The sequence below is a fragment of the Chlamydotis macqueenii genome, chromosome 7 (assembly GCF_036417535.1).
Source record: "Chlamydotis macqueenii isolate bChlMac1 chromosome 7, bChlMac1.mat, whole genome shotgun sequence".
NCBI lineage: Eukaryota > Metazoa > Chordata > Aves > Otidiformes > Otididae > Chlamydotis > Chlamydotis macqueenii.
In genome coordinates this window covers 20,299,231-20,322,294 of record NC_141562.1, presented here as the reverse complement: position 1 = coordinate 20,322,294, position 23,064 = coordinate 20,299,231, and the positions used below count along the sequence as shown (strand labels likewise).

Genomic DNA, 23,064 nt, shown 5'->3' with positions numbered 1-23,064 from the left:
TCCAACATCAAGGATTTGATTTGGAGTCACCATTGTGGAGCCTATGCTGAAAGCAAAGGGCAGGTTGCTGGCTTTCAAGCAAAGAGACTAAATTGAGAACACCAGACCAAAGTTACCATAGTCCTAACAGAGTCACCCCCACTTACTCCACAGCTCATGTCCTCTTCCAGTGTTCCTGAACCTGCCTCTTCCTTACACTGGGAAGAAACCTGGGAGAAGGGCATCCAGTCCAGTACAAGAACAAAGAAGGAATAGCACTGTTTTGACTAGATGATACACAATGGAAGCATCAAACGGGAAGCAGGGAAAATCTCTATGGCCTTAGAGGGAAGAATGTGTCCAGTACTCATGGGGAATCAGAGAAGGAGGCATGTGAAGGGAGGAAGAAAACATTTTCTGGTATTCAGCAGGAAGAGGTTTAAATATCACTGATCTAGCAACCTATACAAAACTAGCACACTTTTCCAGAGGTAATAAATAAATTTGATCCAGACACTGCTCTGAGCATGACTAAAGGTGGGGGAGCAAAGCAGGACAGGATTTCTCAAAGTCTCATAATTTGCCAAATCTTAGGCAAGTTCGGACAATACTGTCTCACAAGTACAAGAATATCTTGGTCACATGCCTCATTTCCTTTCTGTTACTTCAAAGAATTAATGTTAAATGCTCTTCAAGTCTATACAGGAGTTCATACAGAAGCTGAAAAATTTTAAGTACTCTAAGGAAACAGATAGTGGGGATGTTTAATGTTGTCTGAATCTACCTGAACCTCAAACTGAAACACTCCACATCCAATTAACCCTCTAAAATATCATCTTCCCAGAGAAAATTTTCTAGTTCATCTTTCCTACCTTTTCATTCTCTGCAAACTCCTGTAGTATAATTTGTCTCTCCACACACAGTTCCAAGAAGTCTTCTGAATGGAAACTTTCATGTAGAGCAGGGAAGAATGTTAGTTGGTTACAATCCAATCCCTTCTTATCCATCTCCCTTTCTGCTCCATTTAACGTCATCTCTCCTATATCAGTGTAAAAGAGATTGCAGTTTTAGTGGCAGCCAGATGACACCAAAAGCATTTGCAATTTAGACTTTCACCCAATCTGTTCTACCTTGGGCAATAGAATTATTTATCTGCAAAAAACAAGGAAGAGAGAAGTAAAATCTGGGACTGCTAAAGAGGGGAACTAAAACCAGGTAGCTGCACTCAGTCATAATTCAGGCAAAATTCCTATAATCACTGAAGATTCAAACATATTGAACAAACGTATTCTCATTTTTGCATTGTGTTGGCCTGGTCATTTCACAATCAAATAATTTTAAAGAAAAGAATCTGTTCACATGCTCACATGAAATTAGGAAAAACTGAAAAGTTAGTATTTTGGGGACATGCACTGAGCAGGATCTTAAGAGAACCGAAGGACAGAGAAGTCACTCATATCTTGGTTAAGCTATGCATCAAGTTTTGCAAATTCATACAACGCACACAGTTACGGAAGGTATGATCAGCCTTCTTACTGAAGTAGATTTTAACTACTCTCATGGAGAAACTATGTAGTACTTCAGTCTTGTTTGGAGCCTAGAACAATGAGCTCCACTCACTCTCACTTGTTTGCTAGGCCCTATCACACACACACACAAAAAAAAGAACAATAGTGCCTATTTACAAGAGTGTACACTAGAAGCTTGTCTTGGAGCAGCCATACAGGTGGCTGAAATCCACAGTCTTAGACTTTGTTGACATTTCCAAACTACAGTTGTTAATTCCCACCCCACCTCTCCTCGGCAAAACCCCTGTTGGTTTCAGTACCATATTTCACTCCCTTCCTCCTGCCTCTCTTCTTTTAATGTCTCACTTAACAGAAAATCTGGCCTTAGAAAATGGAAAATGTTGGCATAATGATCATATTTTGAAAAAACTGGTTCTATTTTGAATGCTGAAAAACAATTTGACATGTTAATATTCTTGATGATTTCTTTCCACTCTCCATTATTTTGTCCACATTCTTGGAAAGTTACAATTGCTATTACCACTTCTCTGAGCCATCTATCACCTGGTTTTAAATACTATTTCAGAGGTAGAACAGGAGTGTCTACTAAAAGCAGGGGGAAAGTCTGCATTTTTCCTTCTGAGTTTAAGCAGTTGAGAGCTTTCTAGGTGCCTAAGAATGCCCAAAGATTTTATGTCAAGATAGTTTTTTTTTTTTCCCTGTTTTCAGATCTTTCTGGTGGCAACAAGAGAGCAACAAATTCTAACACAGTTTATGTACTACCTATAACAATTGCACCAGTCTTTTCCAAGATATTACAGTGACTTTTTCACCCAGAGCATTGACAGTAATGATGAAATTCTAGATTAAATTCTGACCTGGAGCTCCACAAACTAACTTCAATTCTCTTTGACTGTTTGTGTCCACCCTCTTGAGGATGTAATTTAGCCCTAAAACATTACCTGGATTGACTTCAGCAGGGGGTGTTGTTCCATTTCTGTTTGCTAGAAGAACCTGAAAAGAGACAAGGTATGACTAGAGTGGAATATGCAGATAGGTAAACATAACTCAAGACCTTATTGCAGAGAACAACACAGATTTAGAACTATGTTGCAAGTAAGTGCCTTGGAAATTCCAATAAACTCATTTGAAAGGACCCAAAGGAACAATTAAGTGTAGGAACAAATGTCAACAATTAAGCAAAAGGACTACTGTCTTTTCAAAGAAGACCCTGCACGAGGCCAGTTATAGGATAAAAATCATACCACCCAGTCTACAGAAAGCTGCCAGAATCCAGCCTTCACATAAAAGCTGAAAGTGTCCTAGAGATGGGAACCTCCTCATATACTAAAGTGCTTCACCTTCTGGTTGATAAGATTTGGCACTTAGGCACTATAAAGACAGGCAGTAGTAAATACCCCACCTATACAGTTCAATGCTTACTTCAAACCACTCTAATTCCCCTTTTGATCATCCACCAGTTCTAGCAGCCCCAATAAACATAATACTAACAGGACAGTGCAGCCTTCTAACTAGACTCTGTTGCATAAATTGGGAAGTGCTGTATCTATGAGATATTACAAGCAGAAAAGTATGTTCAGGTTATACGCTTATCTGTCTGGGGAGATTTTATACAGAAAAGCGGGAAAATCATTCTGTTGCTGCTAAACACATTGCAGTCCCTCTTACTCTCTCAAAACTAGACACGTTCAGTGGGTTGTCTACAGACGGCACAGCATATTGATAAGTCAGGTGATGAGAATCAGAGGAAAAAAGGCACTAGCAACTGTTAGAGAAATTGTGCATCTCCTGCCAAAGCTTTCTACCTCACTCTTCATTCGCATCATTGTTGCTTGGGTGTTCGCATGCTGAATCCTCCTTCTCATTCGTGAAGGCCCTTCATAACAATCAAGAATCCATCGTGGCTCTAAGGGTCGTGATGCACCTCCCCATGGGCCCCTTCTGTAGAAAAGTTGCTCCTCAAGTATCATCCAGTCCTTGGCTGCTTTGCTGTAACCACACTGCAGCATCTGTGGGACAGAACCACTTTTGTACACTACCCTCCTTCCATCCAGCAGCGGCACCACCCCAGTGATTAAGAGGGATCTACCCAACCTACCGAATGGGACCACTGCAAAGGGAGTGCTGTGAACCCCGCAAACACATCTGACTGACCCCTCAAAGTGTGCTGTGGGAGATTCTACTGAGCAAGCTAAGATACAGTGACAATATAAGCATGTAGCAAACTTTAACCTCCTTGAAAAGATCTACTTTAATCAGATTTCTAACTCTAAAGTAGTGAGCCAGGAGAACAGTATCACAGAGGTTTTATTTATTCCATTTTTTTTCTGGCAGATGTTTATGTCAAATGGCAACAACCATGCTCAGTGAAAACACAGTCTGTATGTCTCAGTCAGAAGTGTACTGTGCTCCCTCCAAACATGGCATAAATTTAATAATTTCTACTTAGGAGGTGCGTGTAGGGAGTTGGGGGGCACTAAAATATCAATTTAAAGGAGAGAAGAGGTGAGAATCCTAAAGAATGAAAAGCTTGCCGGTCTCTGATGGCCAATCCTGAAACAGAAACATACCTGCGAGATTTTACTGGTTATGAGCTTGAGACATCTTGAAAAGATTTACTGGCTGCTAAGAAAAAAAGGTCAAAGTACTCACTTTCATTTCTGCTACTATGAGAGTGGAATAATTCATTTAAATAAAAGAAAAAGGCTTTTGAAGATACAGTGAGGAATCTGATTGGTGAGTTATGCTGTATCACACTTCAGTGGTGATGTCAGGAAAGGAGTATTGACTCATCAACTCTCAGCATTTCTTTGGGCATAATACTCATCTCACTTCTGAAATGTCTGATTTCTCAGGGTAGTCCAAGAGCATCCTTTCAACAACAGAAAGCTGTAGCACAATACTCCTGATCTTTACCTGTACATGGTTTTTGTACAAAGAGGCATACAGCTCCTGCCCGATTCTTCGGTACTGTTCCATACATGATACAAATCCCTAGAAGAAACATCAGAACACATTACACCAAAGTACTGCAGGTGTAAACTCTGAGAGGGGCACAGGCAGGCATTAGTTGCCCTTTTACAAGAGTAATTAAGGAATATGGCCTGTGTCTGCAAATTTGACGGCTCTCCAGACAGTATAGTGATGAGGCAATCATCTGTGAGCAAGTTGCACACTTAACACCAGGAAGATAAACATATAAATGTTCTTAACAAGGGTCTTTAGTGGAACTACTCAGAAGGAGAAAGAAAACAACAAATAAAATTTAAGGCTCCTCCTTTTGGAGCTGAACTAATTAGTACCACAAGACAATTATCTGTTGTAGAAACCTGGACTGAGTTAATGGTCCGGAATGATACAGCTACTCCTTGCTGCATAAACAGAAAGTGCAAACAAAGGAATGGTCCTTGTCACCTTTTTGCAGACAGGAAATGAACTGTTTCCAAAAACTTTTTTTTTTTGAGATTTAGGAGCCTAAGTCCTTTAGCAGCAAGTTACTTGGAGTATAAATACACTATTTAATGGGATTGTGATGCAGAGACATCTGAGCTAGCTCTAGAACTGGAAACTTGTAGACCTGTACTATTGCAAGACGACACCCATAATAACTGCCTCTGCTCCACTGCACAGTACAGACATGCCCTAAACCCCAGTGCTACTCAGGTGTTTCTGGAAATATATGTTTTCCACAGCAGTCTGACAGAACTTCTCAGCCACCTTTCCTTTCCTTCCAGAATGCACTGGTCTCACAGAACAGTGAACCTGCATTAACAGTCATACATTTCATCTGCTGTTTTGTTGGAATGAACTTTTCAAACTAAGGGTCTCTGTGCAAGTACAAGACTGATTAATTGCTGTCAAGAGATTATGAGTTGCGTTCCCCATTTTGCAAACAGATTGTTATGTGATCTTCAGCAAGACATAAATAGCCCTAAATCACTACCTCTCCAGCCACAAAACAGAGGCTATAATACTAACCTCAGAGTTACACTAAGATGTTCATGATTAAGATCATGAACAATGGTCCAATGTGGTGGGATCCTTAAACTCAGGGAGCAGGGAAATGAAAGGGTCTTCATTCTCTTCCTAGCTACTCCACTAAGCCCCACAGGTTTTGAGGTCACAAGGTTCAAGCCAAGACTGATACAGAACACAAACCAGAGAATTTCAAACAGCACTTGCTATCTGAACCTCACTTTTGAAAAGATCAGCAGAAACATTATTAAACTCAACGAAATCCCTCAGGTGCCAAACTAGCATAATATAAATAACAACAAAGTACAATCTAGGATATTCACTATCATACTAATTCCTCAAAGTCACCTGTTAAACTTTGATTAAAGACAAGCTTCCAACTTTGAAAATGCTAGGTTTATTCTCCCATTTCTCCTAGCCATCTATGAAATTCTAATTCTCAAAAAGACTTGAAGTATTTGTTCTCATGACATTTTGTTGCCTGATCAGAGACACAAAGCATACAGAAAGACTGTGTGTATAGCTGAAGAACTGAATAACTGCTGCGTAAGCTACTGGCTTGTTTTGTCTTATTGCATTAAGGCAACTGAAGAACCAGCACAAGACTCTGCTTTAACAGGCTGTCCAACACGCATGAGACTGTTCTACAGTCCTGTCACTCAGATTTTTCTATGCAAACACAAGGATAGCTCCTCCATCTATTTCTCTCCTCACACAGTATCTCTTTGTGTGATTGCCGACAAATAGCTACTGAGGGGAGTTCAGTATCAACCGTCTTACTAACAGTGGTAGGTAAAAATTCTCCTGTTTGACAGTGCATTTCCCAGAAAAAGATTCTAGGTATCCTACTACAACTACATAATGCCATGTTTAATCTTCTGGGCATATTTGCTTTAAAATTTTCCAAATCAAAAGCTCTCTGAAAGTCTTTTTCCCTGAATTCAATGGTACAGAACATTGAGACCTGACTCAGGATGATGCTCCTAATTGCTACTAAAATAACAGAATCCCCAAAATCACAGTATCTAAATAAACCATAAATATCTATTTCATGTGCCAGACAAATGTGTAGGAAGGATTTAGGCTTACTTGAACATGATTTTGAAGTAAAAATAAGATAGCTTGCCCTTCCTAGGAACTTACAAAAGGTACATCAAAGCCATGAAATGAAAAAAAAAAAAAAGGTATAAAAATGGCTGACCATTAAATGCATTATGGAGAACTATCTGCTCGTTTGATAAATTCCTGAGGATTAGAGGTGGCAGAGAAGGCAGAAGCTGTTTGGAGATTCTATAGGAGAGGTAAGAGTGCCCCTAGTGCCATTCAAAGGCTCTCATGCCCACTCAAGCTTCCCTGACAAAGGTGAGATCACCGTGAGTCACAGCACGAGGCTAAACCAGCTGTGGAAGTCCCAGCCTCTCACTACCTAAAGCCGTGGATCAGATGGGTAACTTTTAAATGCATGGACTCTGTGCCATGCCGGCAGTGATTCTTCACAGCAAACTGCCTAGCTACTGCTTGCACTGTGCTATAATTAAGTTAACACACAAGGTCTACCTGGTGTGCCAATTACTGCTGGCTGCCAGCCAGGTCTGTACCCCTGCTGCGAAGTCACATTTATTGGTGTTTCCCTGCAGGAAGCTCCTGTTTTACACTGATGAAAGTCATTATATTTTTGTTTGTTTAAAGCATCATTAAACCTGTAATCACAGTTGTGGCCTCACAAAACTATTCCATAATTCATATAAAACTCCCATAACGGCTGACCTAGAAAGCAACAGCATCTCTGTGTTGTTGAGCTGGGCTCAGTGCAGGAGAAGAGCTGAGATCCCAGCTCTGTGTGGACATAGGGTAAAAGCCATTCAGAATAGACAACCAATTCCTCCAAGTATTAACAACCATTTCAGATACCCACAGGTTATTCAAGCTGAGTCAGCATTCTACTGGCAGCTGTTTCAAAGTTGCGTATAGTCTGTACTTCACTCATGGTCACCAATCAGACCCCTAAGGTCAAAGTCCACATTGCAAAGATTCTCACTGACTTCATTGACCCAGGTCCCAGCCTTTAAAACATATGAAGGGTCCTAAGAAGGAAAAATTCTGCTAGCTAAGTCTGGTGAACTGAAGACTAACCACTTTGGCTTCCAGATGAGCTATGGCGAACCATCTTCAACCAGATGAACATGTCCCTGATGATCATCCCCACAAGAAAACCATCTGGTTGTAAAATGAAATGAACAGTTAACAAAATTGGAGATTGCTGTGATTGTAAAAAAAAAAAAAAAAAACACCCTGAAACAAACCAACAAACAAAACCAAAACTTGAAATAGATACTCAATAAGAGAATAGAGAATATAGACCAGCTATTATTTATTAAGTGTTCAGTCAAAACAATTACACTATTATGCTTAATGAACAACTAGTGTGAACAAGTTTCTAACAAATAAACAGTTTCCATTAAAAATTGTAGGTGGTTATACTTTAAAATAGCAACTCTTTATGCAGTAGATTAAATACAACAGTGCCACAGTGTAATATCTGTCTTGAACAAAACCAAAATGCCAGCTCTGATAATTTTTAATATTGTGTAACATAATATTAGGTTTGAGTTTCACATGCAGAAAAGCAGGTGTAAATGCCAGAAATATGACTTGCATGCTAGTAAAGAGCAGACTAAAAGGCCACATTGATCTGCCCCGGCCTAAAAATCTGAGTATGATACCATGCTTTAAGTCTTTTTTATCTACACTTCCTTACTTTGCAGCCTTAGGTAATCACATTCTAAGTAGAATCAGGTCATTCTGCTGCCTCAGATTCCCCAGTCAACATTTAGAGCTTGAGAAGGTGATGGAATTTACAAGCTTTTTCCCTATTAAAAAAAAACAAGCCACAGAATCAAAAAACATTTCTCCTCCTGCTGCATGGAGACCTCATGCAAATACGAGAGAAAATGATTAGCACTGGGGAAAGGTAAATTCAACAAGAAGAAAAAAGCTGACAAAAAGAAATTAGCATGCCAAAAAAACCCCAGAGAGTGGCTTTTCCACAACTTCTTTCAAATAAAGCAAATGAAAGGCTGCTTGTATTAAGAAATGGAAGGGGGGGGGGGGGGAGGGCAGAAGAAAAAAAGAAAAAAGACTAAAGATTGAGGTGTGACTTCTAAGTTAACAATTCTCTACTGAGCTCTGGAATGTTTTATGTCTGATTTTTAAAATCATATATATATATACACACATACACACACACACACAAAACTTAACACTCCTGCACCTCATAAATATTCAGGCTTGCCATAATAAACTCATATTGCATGATACAGACGCCACATATGCCACAGTTCTCTCCTAAAGGAACATTATGTCATTGGAGCTCTGCACTTTGAGGCTGTCTTTGGGGAATTAAAGGCTATGTGCTGTATTACAGAACACATATGCACACAGAAATATGTGCCAAAACTCTTAATAAACAAAAATAAACTTCAAGACAAAATAATTTTGGACTTGGAAGAGCTAAAAGAAAAGCCCAAATATTCAGATCCCTCACTGTGCCAAATGAATAGTCTCATGGGTGATAGTGAGAATACCCACACACTTGTTTGAAGCATGTGTTTTAGTCATCTACTGGTGAGGACTAGAACTGTTGATATTAGTCTACTCCTTTAGCTCTTCTGAGCAAAGTAAATGTTATAAGCACACACAGCAAGAGCATTCATATAGCATCGCAGCTAAAACCAAAATGTTTACTCTTGTACAGTACTTTTTACTAGTACATCTCTGAGGTCTTTATGAAAGAAGACAAAGTCTTTAGCTTACAGATGTGGAAGCTAAGACAAGTGAATTTCTGGAACACCCTGCCACTATGACTTGGTTGCAGGGGAAGAGGGGTTGGTGATGGAGCAAACCCAACCTGAAATAATTTGAAATAGCCTGGTAAGCCCACAAAGCAGATGTAGATGGTGACAGTACACAGTAGTAGGAAGGGGAAACAATTTGATGAACCAATTTGGAAATTTCTTCTACTGTTTTGTTCCCAGTGCCAGATCATATTCTATCTGGTTTACCAGATATTAGATCTTATATCACAGGAAGAGTCCACATACCTTATTCCTCTAACCTGGGCTTTCACAATCCTACATGGAAGGTTTTTCAATCTAATTAGAGCTATTCAGGCAATCACTAGGGTTTTTTTTTTTAATATTCCACAGGCACAGAAAAACAGAGCAGCAGGTAAGGAGCTCTTAGGGACACAACAAACTGGGTGTAAATATCATATGTGACAGTGGCAAAGAGTCTGTGCACGGCAGAAACAGATTTGATGACCCTGATTCAAGAAATCACTGTTTCACAATGTGTTTAGGCATATATTTTGCAACATTTATATACAGGTTGTCTGCTACTGAAGCGGCACAGATTTTCCTTTAATCCAAGCATTTAAGATACAAACACATAGACAATATATATGCAGCACTTGGACCTTAAAAGTGGCATTTAAACATGCTTAAAACCTCTATGGGTGATGACTGCAAAAGGAAACATGAAATTAACATCATTAGAATGATAAAAATGACATGATACTAATGTGAGGCACTCCAACTTGATCAAACACAAAAGCTGCGTTTTTGATGAAACAGAATACTCAGGAAAAGCCATTTTACAAAGAGTAAATTGTTCAGTTTTACTTAAGTATATATTTCCCAGCAGCTCAACATTACATGACACCCACCTGCGGTGCAGCACTGTTCCTTTCGGCAGCCCCATACCCCAGCTCTGTCCTCTGGACTGCATGCCCTAACCAGTGTGGATCTTCTGTCACTGACAATGTGACTTAGTCAAGGAGAAGACACTTTCTCATAAAAGCAATTGATTTTTGCGGTCATCATCTAAAGCCAATGACCTTTTTAATGGAAAATTCCTAAACCACTGTGACCTACAAAGCCTGATTTTCAGCAGTTAAGTTTTGAGTGTAAATTTTTTTGAGGTGCAAAATGTACCTTCTTGTACTCCCCTTCAGTTCTCATGCTCATCCTTTTTCCACACATCTTACCAGAATTTCCCCTCCTGACATGCACAATTAAAGTCCAATACTTCTGGTCTTTTCCTGCTAAATCACAGAGAATAAACCAATTTCTTCTACATCAGCCTCACAAGCAGAGGATAGGATTACAGCTAGCATGGCAGTTGTACAGAGAAGAACTCGAGTGTTATAGCAAATTACTAGAGCTGGGTGAAGTCTCCAATTCACCAGCCCTGCTGTATTCAGACACAGGGACACAGGGCATACCATCTCCAAGTCTACTACTGCTACTAAATCTAACATGGCGAATCAGAGACCAGGTACACTGCTACCTTATGCAAACAATAAGCCACTCATCTTGTGACCAAACTACTTTTCAAGCAATTGATTATCACTAGGAAGCGCGTAGGTTCATTTCATAAGAGGAAAGATGGTTTCATTAGTCACCAGGTAACAAGCAATAAGCTAAAACAGATAATGTTTTCCTTAGCAGATTGAAGAGCAGTTTGTCCTAGTCCTCTGCATACACTCTCCATGGTGAGGGTTGTTTGCAGGCTCTTTTGAATCACAAAATTGTTATTGCTATGTGGATTTTATTGTTGCTTTGCCAAAATTCATTTAGCTTTTCAACAGACTGTAGTTCCAGCAGTTAAGCCTTGCATGGAAGCTTTGTGCCCCAACCCGCTAGGAGGCTAATGCACAGTGCCAACTGCTCCTAAGCATCATGGAAGGATCCCTGGCATCACCAGTTGGTTGGGGAATAGCAAAGTTAATGAGAAAAACCTCCATATTTCAGTGCATCATAAATGTACCCACACGCAGGAGTGGGTTTCAAGAGGATAAACTCTAAGTCTGGTGCAGATGTGATGAGACTTCCACACTGTCTGTATCAGCTAATCTCAGTCAGCACAGAAGCAGCTCTACTATGTATATGTACATATGTGTGCATACACACACATTTCGTCAACAGATTATACGACCGAAAAGAATAATTCCTGGGAGAAGAAATAACTTGTCTCCTAATGGTAAAAAAGCATGATGGAAGGCAAGATATGTTTGCTCTTTAATCTTATCTCTGAGAATGACTTCTGTTACTTTGGGATAATTCACTCAACCTCTTCAGGGCTCAGTTTCCATTCTGTTAAGAGCAGAGGTATTAGCTTTTACCTCTAGTGATAGGTGAAGGTCAGACTTCATCACTTTGGGGCATAGCAACCGCATCTATTTTTGCCTTTGCTTGTTCTTACTCACTGCTTTCCTATTTCTATTTGAAATGGTGATTTTCTCTGAGGTCCCACACGCGTATGTAACTTAGGGCTTTATCACATAGTATCTCCATACGTTTATCTGAAAGCCTCATGCACTGGCATTTTCTGATTACACTTGAATCATGGCTTTTATTTAAGAAAAATGTGCACTTCTAATCCTTTAGCTAACAAAGTAATTCTGTAAACATTACCGTATACTCAGAGTACAGAACACAAACATCTCTTCCCTGACCCCTAAAATTATCAGTTTTCCTAAAATGACACACATTTAAAGGTGTCATGTGTATATATGGCACCTACACATAGACACCATGTATAAACTCATAACTTGTTGATAAGCAAATTTGGTCATAATTCTTCTCCTTATAATTGAAAAAAATGCATTCTTTTGTCTTTAAAAATAGAACTTAAAGATAATGAATAGTGAAAAATTATTTTCTTGTGGGAAACTGTGGATGAGAATGTTGATTCCATCCAAACTTTTAAAATAAAAATGTAAGTTTGATTCAGTTTAAATTGCTGCTTTAGGCTTTTGAATCAAACAATCCATATAAAACAACTTAATTCAAACAATTTTTTTTCTAAAGTTATTAGAAATAAAATGTTGTATAAAAATTCTGGAGGAAAATTGACATATTTGAACCAAGAAATATGAAACATTATTTCTCTTTCTATATATTCAGCAGAGAAAAAAAAAATAATTCTGTTTCAGTGGCTAGCACTTGTTTCTAGGTTTTCTTTGCAACCAAATAGAACGCATTCATTCACATTAACACCATTCAATTAATTTGGCGTTGTCTTTGTTGTGTGAAAATAAAACTCTGCAAACAGTAGCTCTTAAAAGATGAGATTTCAATGCCAACAGCTTTAAACATTAAACTTCAATCACTGAAATCCTATATGCTAGCTTAAACCTGAACCAGACAATCTCTAGCTCAAAAAGTAATAAGGTATTTTTTAGAAGTTATGCAGGAAACAAAAGAAACCATCTTTTCATACAATGTGTAATTAAATTAAGGGAATTCACTGCCACAGGACACCATTGAGTTTAAAAACACTGAAAATTTATCTCTGAACAGTTACAGAGATACCATTGAGTTTAAAAACACTGAAAATTTATCTCTGAACAGTTACCTACCAAAACTTTAGGAAGGGATATTATTTCTTTTATTTCAGGTTTTAAGATTAAACTGATATAAATCAAGAAAGGAACAATTTTGCTAGTTATTCTGCTGTGCATTTTGCTGTCACACACTATCTCCTGTAGCAACTGGTATTGGATATTTAGGGGACAGGCTGTGGGGTGAGTGGCCTGTGGATCTGAATCAGCGTAATAATTTGTATTCATCATAATACAACCTTTACATTCCAGCTTCTCTGTTAAACAGTTATCTCCAGTGAATGTGGAAATTATTCCCATACATTTTAGAAAGTTCAGTGATTTGTATTACATAAAATTAGATAGCTCTGCATTTTATATTTTCATGCAGTTATCTAACTTATTGACCTCTTGAATTATTTATGATCTTGTAAACAATCTGAAAATGATAAATGAGCAGTGTGCCAGATATCCACTTAAGAGGACTTAAAAATTTCTTTGCTCAAAGTTAAAGAAACTTTTTACAGCTTGCTGCAGCATTCTGTAATTTAGCTTTGAGCCAGTTATTAAACAAGACAATAATATTATAATGGAAATTGTTTAATATACATCATTAATAGTGAAGTGCCTGCTTTAATTGAAGTAAAAAAAAAATGTATGCTATGAGCAGTTTTGAAATGAATATTTGATTTCAAACTTCCCTTGTGCATTTAATGACATGCTAATTTACATTTTAATTACTTCCTAAGAAATCAAAGCATTTGTTGACAGAAGAACATAATGTCAACTTCACGGTGCACTGTTGGTGGATAGTTAATGAACTTAATTAGATAATTAGTGATGTTAATTATCCCTCTATTATGAAGATAAAGATGTTACACAAATGATGCACTTTTCAAAGAAATATCATTATATGTTTGCTTGTTTTAACTCCATTAACTTGAAAAGCTGATAAAAGATCAACTGAAGCTGGTAAGAAAAATATTTGTTTAAGTAATAATTGGGATTATGTTTGAAATATTTCTGCCTTCTTCATTTCACCTACCGTGAAATGCTAAATTGAGCTTGTCCTTCCTTCAGGCCAAATTAGTAAGCTCTTTGTGCTTAACTCCACTCTCCTTTTTACTACCTCACACACCTCCCCACCTTAAACAACCACTCTCTGATGCAATGGCTCTACTATTGTTTGAAAACCCAGGCTGGTCAGCATCAGCCTTGATTTTACAGTTATTGAAAGATACTAGAACAATGCAGGAAAGAAGTAGCTAGTATTTGAAGGCACTGGTCTACTATTTAGCTCTGGGTTCAGCTGCTAATGTAGTGTTGCCACTGACATCTTAGAATCATAGAATGGTTTGGGTTGGAAGGGGCCTTAGAGATGATCTAGTTCCAACTCCTCTGCCATGGGCAGGGACACCTTCCACTAGACCAGGTCACTCAAAGCCCCATCCAGCCTGACCTTGAACACTTCCAGGGATAGGGCATCCACAGCTTCTCTGGGCAACCTGTTCCAGTACCTCACCACCCTCATAGTGAACAGTTTCTTCCTTATATCTAATCTCAATCTACCCTCTTCCTGTTTAAAGCCATTAGCCCTTGTCCTATCAAAACAGGCCCTTGGCAAAAGTCCCTCTTGAGCTTTCTTGTAGGCCCCCTTTAGGTACTGGAAGGCTGCAATAAGGTCTCCCCGGAGCCTTTTCTCCAGGTGGAACAACCCCACTCAGCCTGTCCTCATACTATAGGTGCTCCAGCCCTTTTATCATCTTCGTGGCCCTCTTCTGGACTTGCTCCAACAGGTCCATGTCCTTCTTATGTTGGAGGCCCCAGAGCTGGACACAATACTTCAGGTGGGGTCTCACGAGAGCAGAGTAGAGAGGGAGAATCATCTCTTTTGACCTGCTGATCATGCTTCTTTTGACGCAGCTCAGGATACAGAAGCTTACATTGAGCTTGTCATCAACCAACACCTCCTTCTCCTCAGGGCTGCTCCAAATCCATTCTCTGCCTGTGTTTCTGCTTGGGAGTACCCTCACCCATGTGCACTTGGCCTTGTTGAACTTCATGAGGTTTGCACAGGCCCACCTCTCAAGCCTGTCAAGGTCCCTCTCGATGGCATCTCTCCCCTCCAGCGTGTTGACCACATCACACAGCTTGGTGTTGTCGGCAAATTTGCTGAGGGTGCACTCTATCCCACTGTCCATGACACTGACAAAGATGTTAAACAGGGTCTGTCCCAATACCAACCCCTGAGGAGCACCACTCATCACTGGTCTCCACTTGGACATTGAGCCATTGACCACAACTCTGAGTGCGGTCATCCAGCCAATTCCTTATCCACCAAGTGGTCCATCCATGAAATCCACGTCTCTCAAGTTTAGAGACAAGGATATCATGTGAGACAGTGTCAAATGCATGGCAAAAGTCCAGGTAGATGACATGAGTTGCTCTTCCCTTATCCACCAATGCTGTAATCCCGTCAACAGAAGGCCACCAAATTTGTCAGGCATGATTTTCCCTTAATGCAGCCATGTTTGCTGTCACCAATCACCTCCTTGTTTTCCATGTGCTTTAGCATAGTTTCCAGGAGGATCTGCTCCATGATCTTGCCAGGCACAGAAGTGAGACTGGCTGGCCTGTAGTTTCCCAGGTGTTTCTTGTTCCCCTCTTTAAAACTGGGGGATATGTTTCCACATTTCCAGGCAGTGGGAACCTCACCAGACTGCCACAACTGGAGGGTTAGTGCCTTGGCAACTTCATCTGCCAATTCTCTCAGGACTCATGGATGCATCTCATCAGGTTCTATGGACTTGTGCACCTTCAGGTTCCTTAGATCATCTCTAACTTGATCTTCTGCTACAGTGAGTTCTTCATTCTCCCAGTCCCTGCCTTTGCCTTCTGCGACTTGGGCAATGTGGCTAGAGTCCTGTCTGGTGAAGACTGAGGCAAAAAAGTCATTGAGTCAGCCTCCTCCATGTCCCAGGTAATCAAGTCTCCCATTTCCTTCTGGAGAGGGTCCACATTTTCCCTAGTCTTCCTTTTATCCCTGACATGCCTACAGAAACTTTTCTTGTTGCCCTTGATGGCCCTGGTCAGATTTAATTCTATCAGGGCTTTAGCTTTCCTAACCTGATCCCTGTCTGCTGGGACAATTTCTCTGTATTCCCCTGAGGCCACCTGTCCTTGCTTCCACTCCTTGTAGGCTTCCTTTTTGTGTTTGAGTTTGTCCAGGAGCTCCTTGTTCATCCATGCAGGCCTCCTGGTATTTTTGCCTGACTTCCTCTTTGTTGGGATGCATTGCTCCTGAGCTTGAAGGAGAAGATCCTTGAATAGAAACTTTATCCCATGGTACTCGACCAAGCAAATCCCTGAAGAGGTCAAAGTCTGCTCTCCTGAAGTCCAGGATTGCTTGCTGCATGCCCTCCTTGCTGCCCTAAATCTTGAACTCCACCATTTCATGGTCACTGCAGCCAAGGCTGCCCTTGACATTCCCCACCAAGCCCCCCATAGTAGGTGAGAACAAGGTCCAGCATAGCACCTCTCCTCATTGGCTCCACTATCACTTGGAGAAGGAATCAATACATTCCAGGAACCTCCTGAGTTGCTTATGCCCTGCTGTGTTGTCCCTCCAACAGATATCTTGGTAATAATAGCCAAGTCTCTGTAAATTAATGTCTGTCAACTTGAGGTAAAGCTTTTTTTTTTTTTTATGGGAGTCAAAGTCCACTTAAACACAGCATTTTTTGCTAACATTGATTTTATGTCCTGGGGCTGAGTCTTCTCTGTGCCCTGACAAGCACCTAGGAATACATCATCAGCCTTCCAGTTCAACATCAAAGACTTTTGCTTGAAAAGCCTTGTTTAAAACTACCCTCTAAAACACAGACTTTTGCACACAGACATCTCACCCAAGAATCTGTGAGTATGATCTGTACATATTAATTTAAAACAAGTAATTTCCCCCTTTTCCCCCACACCTAATGCAAAACCTGTGAAGATGGCTGCAAAAAGCATGAAGACTAACAGCCAGGAGTGAATGAAGCTCCAGTGCTCTTTCCTGATAGAATCATGTGGGGCAAGAGCCCTGCCCCAGATAGGACTAATTCTGTATCTGTGATGCAGCTTGTATTTGTACTAGGTAAGTCCTAGTAGTGTACAAAACACATTTTAGAACTCCTGTAAGTAGTGATGTAGAGATGTACATTTTCAGCATGGAAGGAGTTTAAGCCTGTAGTTCAAACTCCCACTGAAGTAAATGGAAATTTAATGTTTCAATACTTCTCAAAATACAATGCATCACTGCCACAGGTGAATCACTAGAGATATTAGGTATATTAGCCATATTTATCTTAAAAATGAGTGTTACATGTGAATTTTTTTTTTTTCCCCTGGCTGTGAAATCTCAAAAGATCGGTGTAACAAATAAATAATTTTCTGTAGCAACACCACTTCCAGTTTCTGGCCTAAGAGAAACCTGGTGAATAAAGACATGAGAAAACAAACAAACAAAAAAATTCCTGTAAAGCTATCTATCTAAAGAATGCCCTAAAGACTTTGAAATAACATGTTGTTTGAAACATGCCTCCATCTTTCTCAGATTTCAAAAGAAACATTAACTCCTAGAAGAGATTTGAGAGGCTGTCTTTCTTCCTCTTGGAAATCTAATTATAGAGGCAGGACTCAAGAGACAACTTTCAGGGAAGCTTACCCAGGAGACACTGACCATTACTTCAACCAAGGGTACCTCTTATTAGGAAACTATGCAGAATTCCAGTGATCTTCAGTCATATCACTATCTTCTTACTCAGTGATAAGATAAGGACATACAACTCACTGTCCTAAATGAGATAATGAAATTGCAGTTTCTTTTCAGCAGGTACATCAAGACTGCTTAGGCATCAGTGTAAATAAATAAAATATTACATTGCAAAAAATTAAGATTGAGAATTTTCAAAAGGAACTTAAGTAGATTCTGTGTCTGACAGAGACTTAAGTCTCAGCCAAGAGGTCTTTACTTGGAGCTCCTGACTTCAGAAAGTTATCCACAGAGAAAACGAAGGCTCTCACTGACACATTGATGCAGTTATCTTTTACAGATTTGTTGTGGGTTTAACAATCTGCCCGTTGCTTACAAAAGTAAGCACAAGAGGTAGGCTCTTACTACAAAGCCAGCTAAAGAAAAATTAATCGCTCCCAGTCAAGCCAAACTTAGCTTCTAGTATTTTCTGGTTTTAGAGATAGACCATTAAGTGCTTTTTTTTTTTTTTTTTGGCCATTAGCTCTGCAGTGACCTTGCATACATTAAAGGCAGCAGAGCAGAAACCAAGCTATCCATCAAATTGCTCAAAAATCCTTAGAGTTCAAAGGTTGCACTCTCCCATCACTTAACTAGGGGGAATTCCCTTGCAACGGACACTGACAAAACCAGTACAAAGGAGGTCAGATTCTCACTCTTTATCTATACCTGTCTTCACAAATGTACGTTTGCTGACCTAAATCCTACTGCAAAGTTTCTGGTTGTGCAATTACAAGTTATGAGGTCTCTGTTAACCTCTTCACTCTGAAGACTGGGACTAAAAAGACCTTTTCTATCTCATTCTCTCAAGGGCCTCTGGCATAGAGGAATGTAATTAATGAACTAAGACAGGAGAGGATAGGCATGATCAGGCCTGCTGCAAAACTCAGGAGTCCCTGCATTTCTTGTAAAGAATACCAACTACATCTACAGCCCTGAGGCAGTGTGTCTTACAGTAATTAGAAGTATGCTGCTTGTAACCTTGCTTGGGCACTCATCCTCAGGAAGAGCCTCAGGACACTGCATGGCAGAAGCTGTTGACTGATTTACGATTTATTGAAATATGATTGCTATAGTGGTCCCTTCCTGCTCTTGCAGCTTGTTGAAGATTATAAAAACCATTAGTCATTGCTAACCTAAAAATTAAATACACATCCTAGATTCCAACAGCAAAACTGTGTGGGATGGGGACTGGAGCAAGAATGGAGGAGAAAGAGCAAGAGATCAAAAGGCTCACTTGGATGTAGGAAAGTTAATGATTTGGAAACCTCTGGCACTGTATTCAGAGTCTTATAGACCGTCTTGCTAGTAAACTTACCCAACTCTGTCACCTGTAAGCATTAAAAAAAACCAAAACTAAACAAAACAAACCCTAACTTTTTACGTTGCTCCTCTTGCTCCTGCATGGCTACTCAGACTTCCAAGAAAGCACAAAATAGCCATTACCAGAGCAGATCATCACCATTCTACTACCAGAAACGTAATCATGCTCTCCTTTCTGAATCACCATGCTTTCCAGACAAAACCCAGAGCAGAGCATGAGACAGCAAAGTGGATTTGTAAATACAGGGAAAACACAGCTGCATTTGATTGCTAATTCTGACATTTCCCACCAAATAGCAAGGAATTGGCTTCACTGATGATGGAGATCCTGAGATAAAGTAAAGCAGGAAAATGGGGCCTGATCCATTGCTGAAGTGAATATTTTGAATTTTGATGTTTTTTTCCACGTTGAAGAACCAGAACAGGTCTCAAAAGCACTCTTGCTATCTTGTAAATGACAACGGGGAAAAAGTTGATAGTTTTGAGGGGGGTGGTTTTTTGTTGGTTTTGTTTTGTTTTGTTATTTTCTAAGTCTGCAGCATAATGCTACTACTGCTTCAACTTCTTTGTTTACTTTCAGTCAATAAAGAAATCAGATTAATAACTCACTAAACAACCCATTTCTTCTTTCTGCTGGGCAAAGCTTTGAAACCCTGGCTTAATTTCTGCACTTTTCTCAAATTTAATAAGATTTGCTCAGTTAGGAACAACCATGCTTAATTTCTGCACGTTTCTCAAATTTAATAAGATATGCTCAGTTAGGAACAACCATGCTTAACTCTCAGTAAATGTAAAGATTTGCATTTTACTACGGGATTTAAAGGCTTCATTTCTCACTATGCAGTTCATACTTCTATGTTTCCTTTTATCAAAATGTTTAATCCCGGTGCCTATCGCTGTAGGACATAGGTCCATAACTAGCAGTAGTGAAGACAGAGGCTAGTATCTGAAGATTTTTCCTAAGCGAATAGAGAACGCACGTGAGACACAGAAAATTATATAAAATCATATTATAGCACTTTTTAAAGTGGCTACCAAAGTGAGATCAAAAATACAAGTTAGAAGCACAAATACCATTTACTTTTAATGTAACTTGTGCTCCCAACTTCCTTTGATACCAAAAGTCCCACTTTATACCTTGCTTGTGAAATGTACGAATAAAGAGGGCTGTTGAGGAGCAAAGAAGTTAATTTTCTTCCTCTTAAATTTCATCTCTCTGAAAAGTGCATCAAACTCTTTCAAAGATAGGCTGGAGGGAAAAAGGGGGAGAGGGAGAGTGGAGAAGAACATTGGGAACTGTAGCTTTGCATCTCATTGAGAGGAACAATTTATCAGAGCTGTGAAGCTGTCAGTCCTTGACATGATAAGGAATAACACCAAATGAGTAATGTTTCCTCCAAACCCAGCTCCTTTAATTACAAGCCGCTTCCTTGCAGAAGAGAGACAGAAGATGCAGAAACACCAATTTCATGCACTTGTGCCTGAATAATGTCTCTGTGCTGCCTTTTCCAGATGGCAACCTTTTCACTGGAGGAACTAATGATGTGGGCATATTTAGGGAAAAACCAATAACGGAGTCTTTAACCTTCAACAGCAAAAAGCATGTTGTACAAAATGTTCCTTGGGATACATTTACAAATATCAATTACATTGCTCACTGAGGTGTAGTCAGCTGTAATAATCAAAATTAATTTTAAAAAAATAATTAAACAGACCCCAGGGCGAATAGTTGATGCTCTTGCAGTATGACATCACAGTCTACATATGTACCTGGGAAGAACTTGTTCATTCTGTAAGCGGCAAAGTGATTTTAAGGAATGACAAGGATGCTGTGGCATGCTGAGACAAAACTTGCAGCTCAGTAAGGTGTTATCAGAGACATTACTTGGGTATTACAGCCTTCCTGATCAACACACCTGAAAGTGAACCAGTTATCACTGGGGATAAAGCTGCAACCTGCTACCGCTTGAGATTTCCTAAACTGATGCTATCACAGACTTACTGTCTCCTCAACAGGAGGAAAAAAAGACCTTAGTATGTCCAGCACTGCAATAACACAAGCTTAGTCCAAAGCTCTGAATATTCTGTCAATGCACTGCTGCTTTATCCTATAGCTAGTTACTCTATCCCTGACAAACTTAAACAAGTAATATCTAACTGGTGCTTTTTATTTCTATACTCAACAAACGCACAGTGAAAACATGGAAATAGTCCCCTCTCTGAGCAAAGGAGAAGCTTACACATGTAAAAGATAGTCCAGCTGCATTGCTGGCAGTAGGAATGCTGCATATCCTACAGACCCATCCCTGGTTTATATAAGCACTTGTTTCCTCCTCTCTTGAGGCTAAACTAAAATCTGGACCTTTAATACTTGATATTGAGTAGAAAATGAAAGGATAGTACAATGGTAATACCTACTCCTTTCTACGAATTCAGTGTCTGAAGGACAGGGTTTACATTAGTGATGTAAGGCAAAAGTAGCAGCAAAGCCAGCATCTCCTCACCTTACTCTGACCCAAGCAGAGCCCTGTGAGCACAAACACACATGGGTTGCTTAGGTTTTTCCTTTCAAGTGCCATAATTAAGCCTCATGCAAAAACCATGCATGAACACATTATAAGTTAAGGCTGACAACTAAAGTTCTTCAGATCAATGACTATTTCTTGGCGGTTATTTCTAGCAGTCTAGAAGAGGAACCTTAACTGTAATAGATGTCTAGCTTACAATGGAACATGTCAACAGAAATACTCAGAAGCCTCCTAAATCCAGAAAAACTCTCCAGAGCCATGTAAAAGGCAGACTGGTGACAGGGTCAGAAAACACAAAGAGCAAAAGTTACCTCAGATTTACATGTAATTTCCTTTGTGTTTCGTCCAGGCACCAACCTAATAGCTGAAGAGAGGCTTTCACTCCAGGAATTGTGCTTGCTTTGTGACAGGCCTGGCCCTGCTTTATTCTGAAGAAGCTTCTTTTCAGATGCTGTGGGCCAGAACAGACAAAAAAGCTTGTTAAGACTTGAAGTTGAGCTTGTGGAAAGGTGGAGAGTTTGTATATCTATTACAGAAGGCACAACAACATGGCAGTGCCTCACTCCAGCTTGATAGTCCTTCTATTTCTAAGAGCATTGAATTAACATGTACTTCTCAAGTCACTATTTAAAAGCCTTACAGAGGTATGCCATAGATCAGTTTCATTATACAGACATGAACTTTGAATCACTACACACATTGTGATGCCCTTTACATCAAATATCCTCCCTTTTAAATTCTCCTATGGGATACAATTGTCTAAGGAGATTTCTCTTTCTTGTAGTACAATATGAGCCCTACAACATCATCAGGTAATTACAGAAGGTCTGGGGCATTACACAGAAAGCAATCACAGTCCTGGATGAGAGAAATTGAGAATCTGCTTTTTCTAGCAGGTGATATGCAGAGGAAGGGTATAACCAAGGAATCAGTCGCTTTCCATTAAGCACTACATTTACTGCAATGTCTTTGCTTACTACAATGAGTGTTCAATAAAACAGAGACCTATGAAGTGTTGCCAAGCTCTTGTCATAATTTCTTCCCATAAAGGAGTGATCTCCACTATCCTCATGTCTCTTTCTTTGTCATTTCCTTTTACAGAAAGATCCATCTTGTAAGTGTCCTCCAGAGCCTGTCGTCTCTGAGAAATGAGCTGCTTCCAAATGATTTCTACTATTCTCAGAATCTCCTGATGGACTAGGAAACAAAAGAAACAAGAAATGAAGAATCATTTTTTGTGTAACAGTCAAGCAGTAGATAAGGCAAAAACATCTCATTTGGAACAGTGCTTGTCCAGAGTAACTGCTAGAGTCAGTGGAGTTGCTCCATTTTGTCTACTGTTCTAAGCCAGGGTAGTTAGACTAATATAGAAAGCAGTAGAACATTTCTTTTACTCTATTTCAACTCCCTGAAAGGAACAAGTAGAAGTGACAGACTATTCTAATGGGTTTCTGGAAACCCATGGAAACCCTGGAAAAACATATCATTAGAATTTTGATTATCTTAATTATCATATATAGAATGCTAAAGCATGAAAAGAACATTCCTTTATGTTGC

At 39.6% G+C, this 23,064-nt stretch overlaps 1 protein-coding gene across 1 annotated transcript in view; it reads right to left on the bottom strand.

Annotated features, from left to right (window-relative positions):
- WDFY4 (WDFY family member 4) overlaps positions 1-23,064 on the bottom strand; it is a 139,074-nt gene that overhangs the window by 58,766 nt on the left and 57,244 nt on the right. The window contains exons 37-42 of the mRNA XM_086752246.1: positions 22,513-22,704; positions 21,819-21,958; positions 4,425-4,502; positions 3,314-3,517; positions 2,450-2,501; positions 852-1,018 (exon numbers count right to left, since the gene is read on the bottom strand). Coding sequence (XP_086608372.1) covers positions 852-1,018; positions 2,450-2,501; positions 3,314-3,517; positions 4,425-4,502; positions 21,819-21,958; positions 22,513-22,704 — 833 coding nt within the window. The remainder of the gene's footprint in view (positions 1-851; positions 1,019-2,449; positions 2,502-3,313; positions 3,518-4,424; positions 4,503-21,818; positions 21,959-22,512; positions 22,705-23,064) is intronic.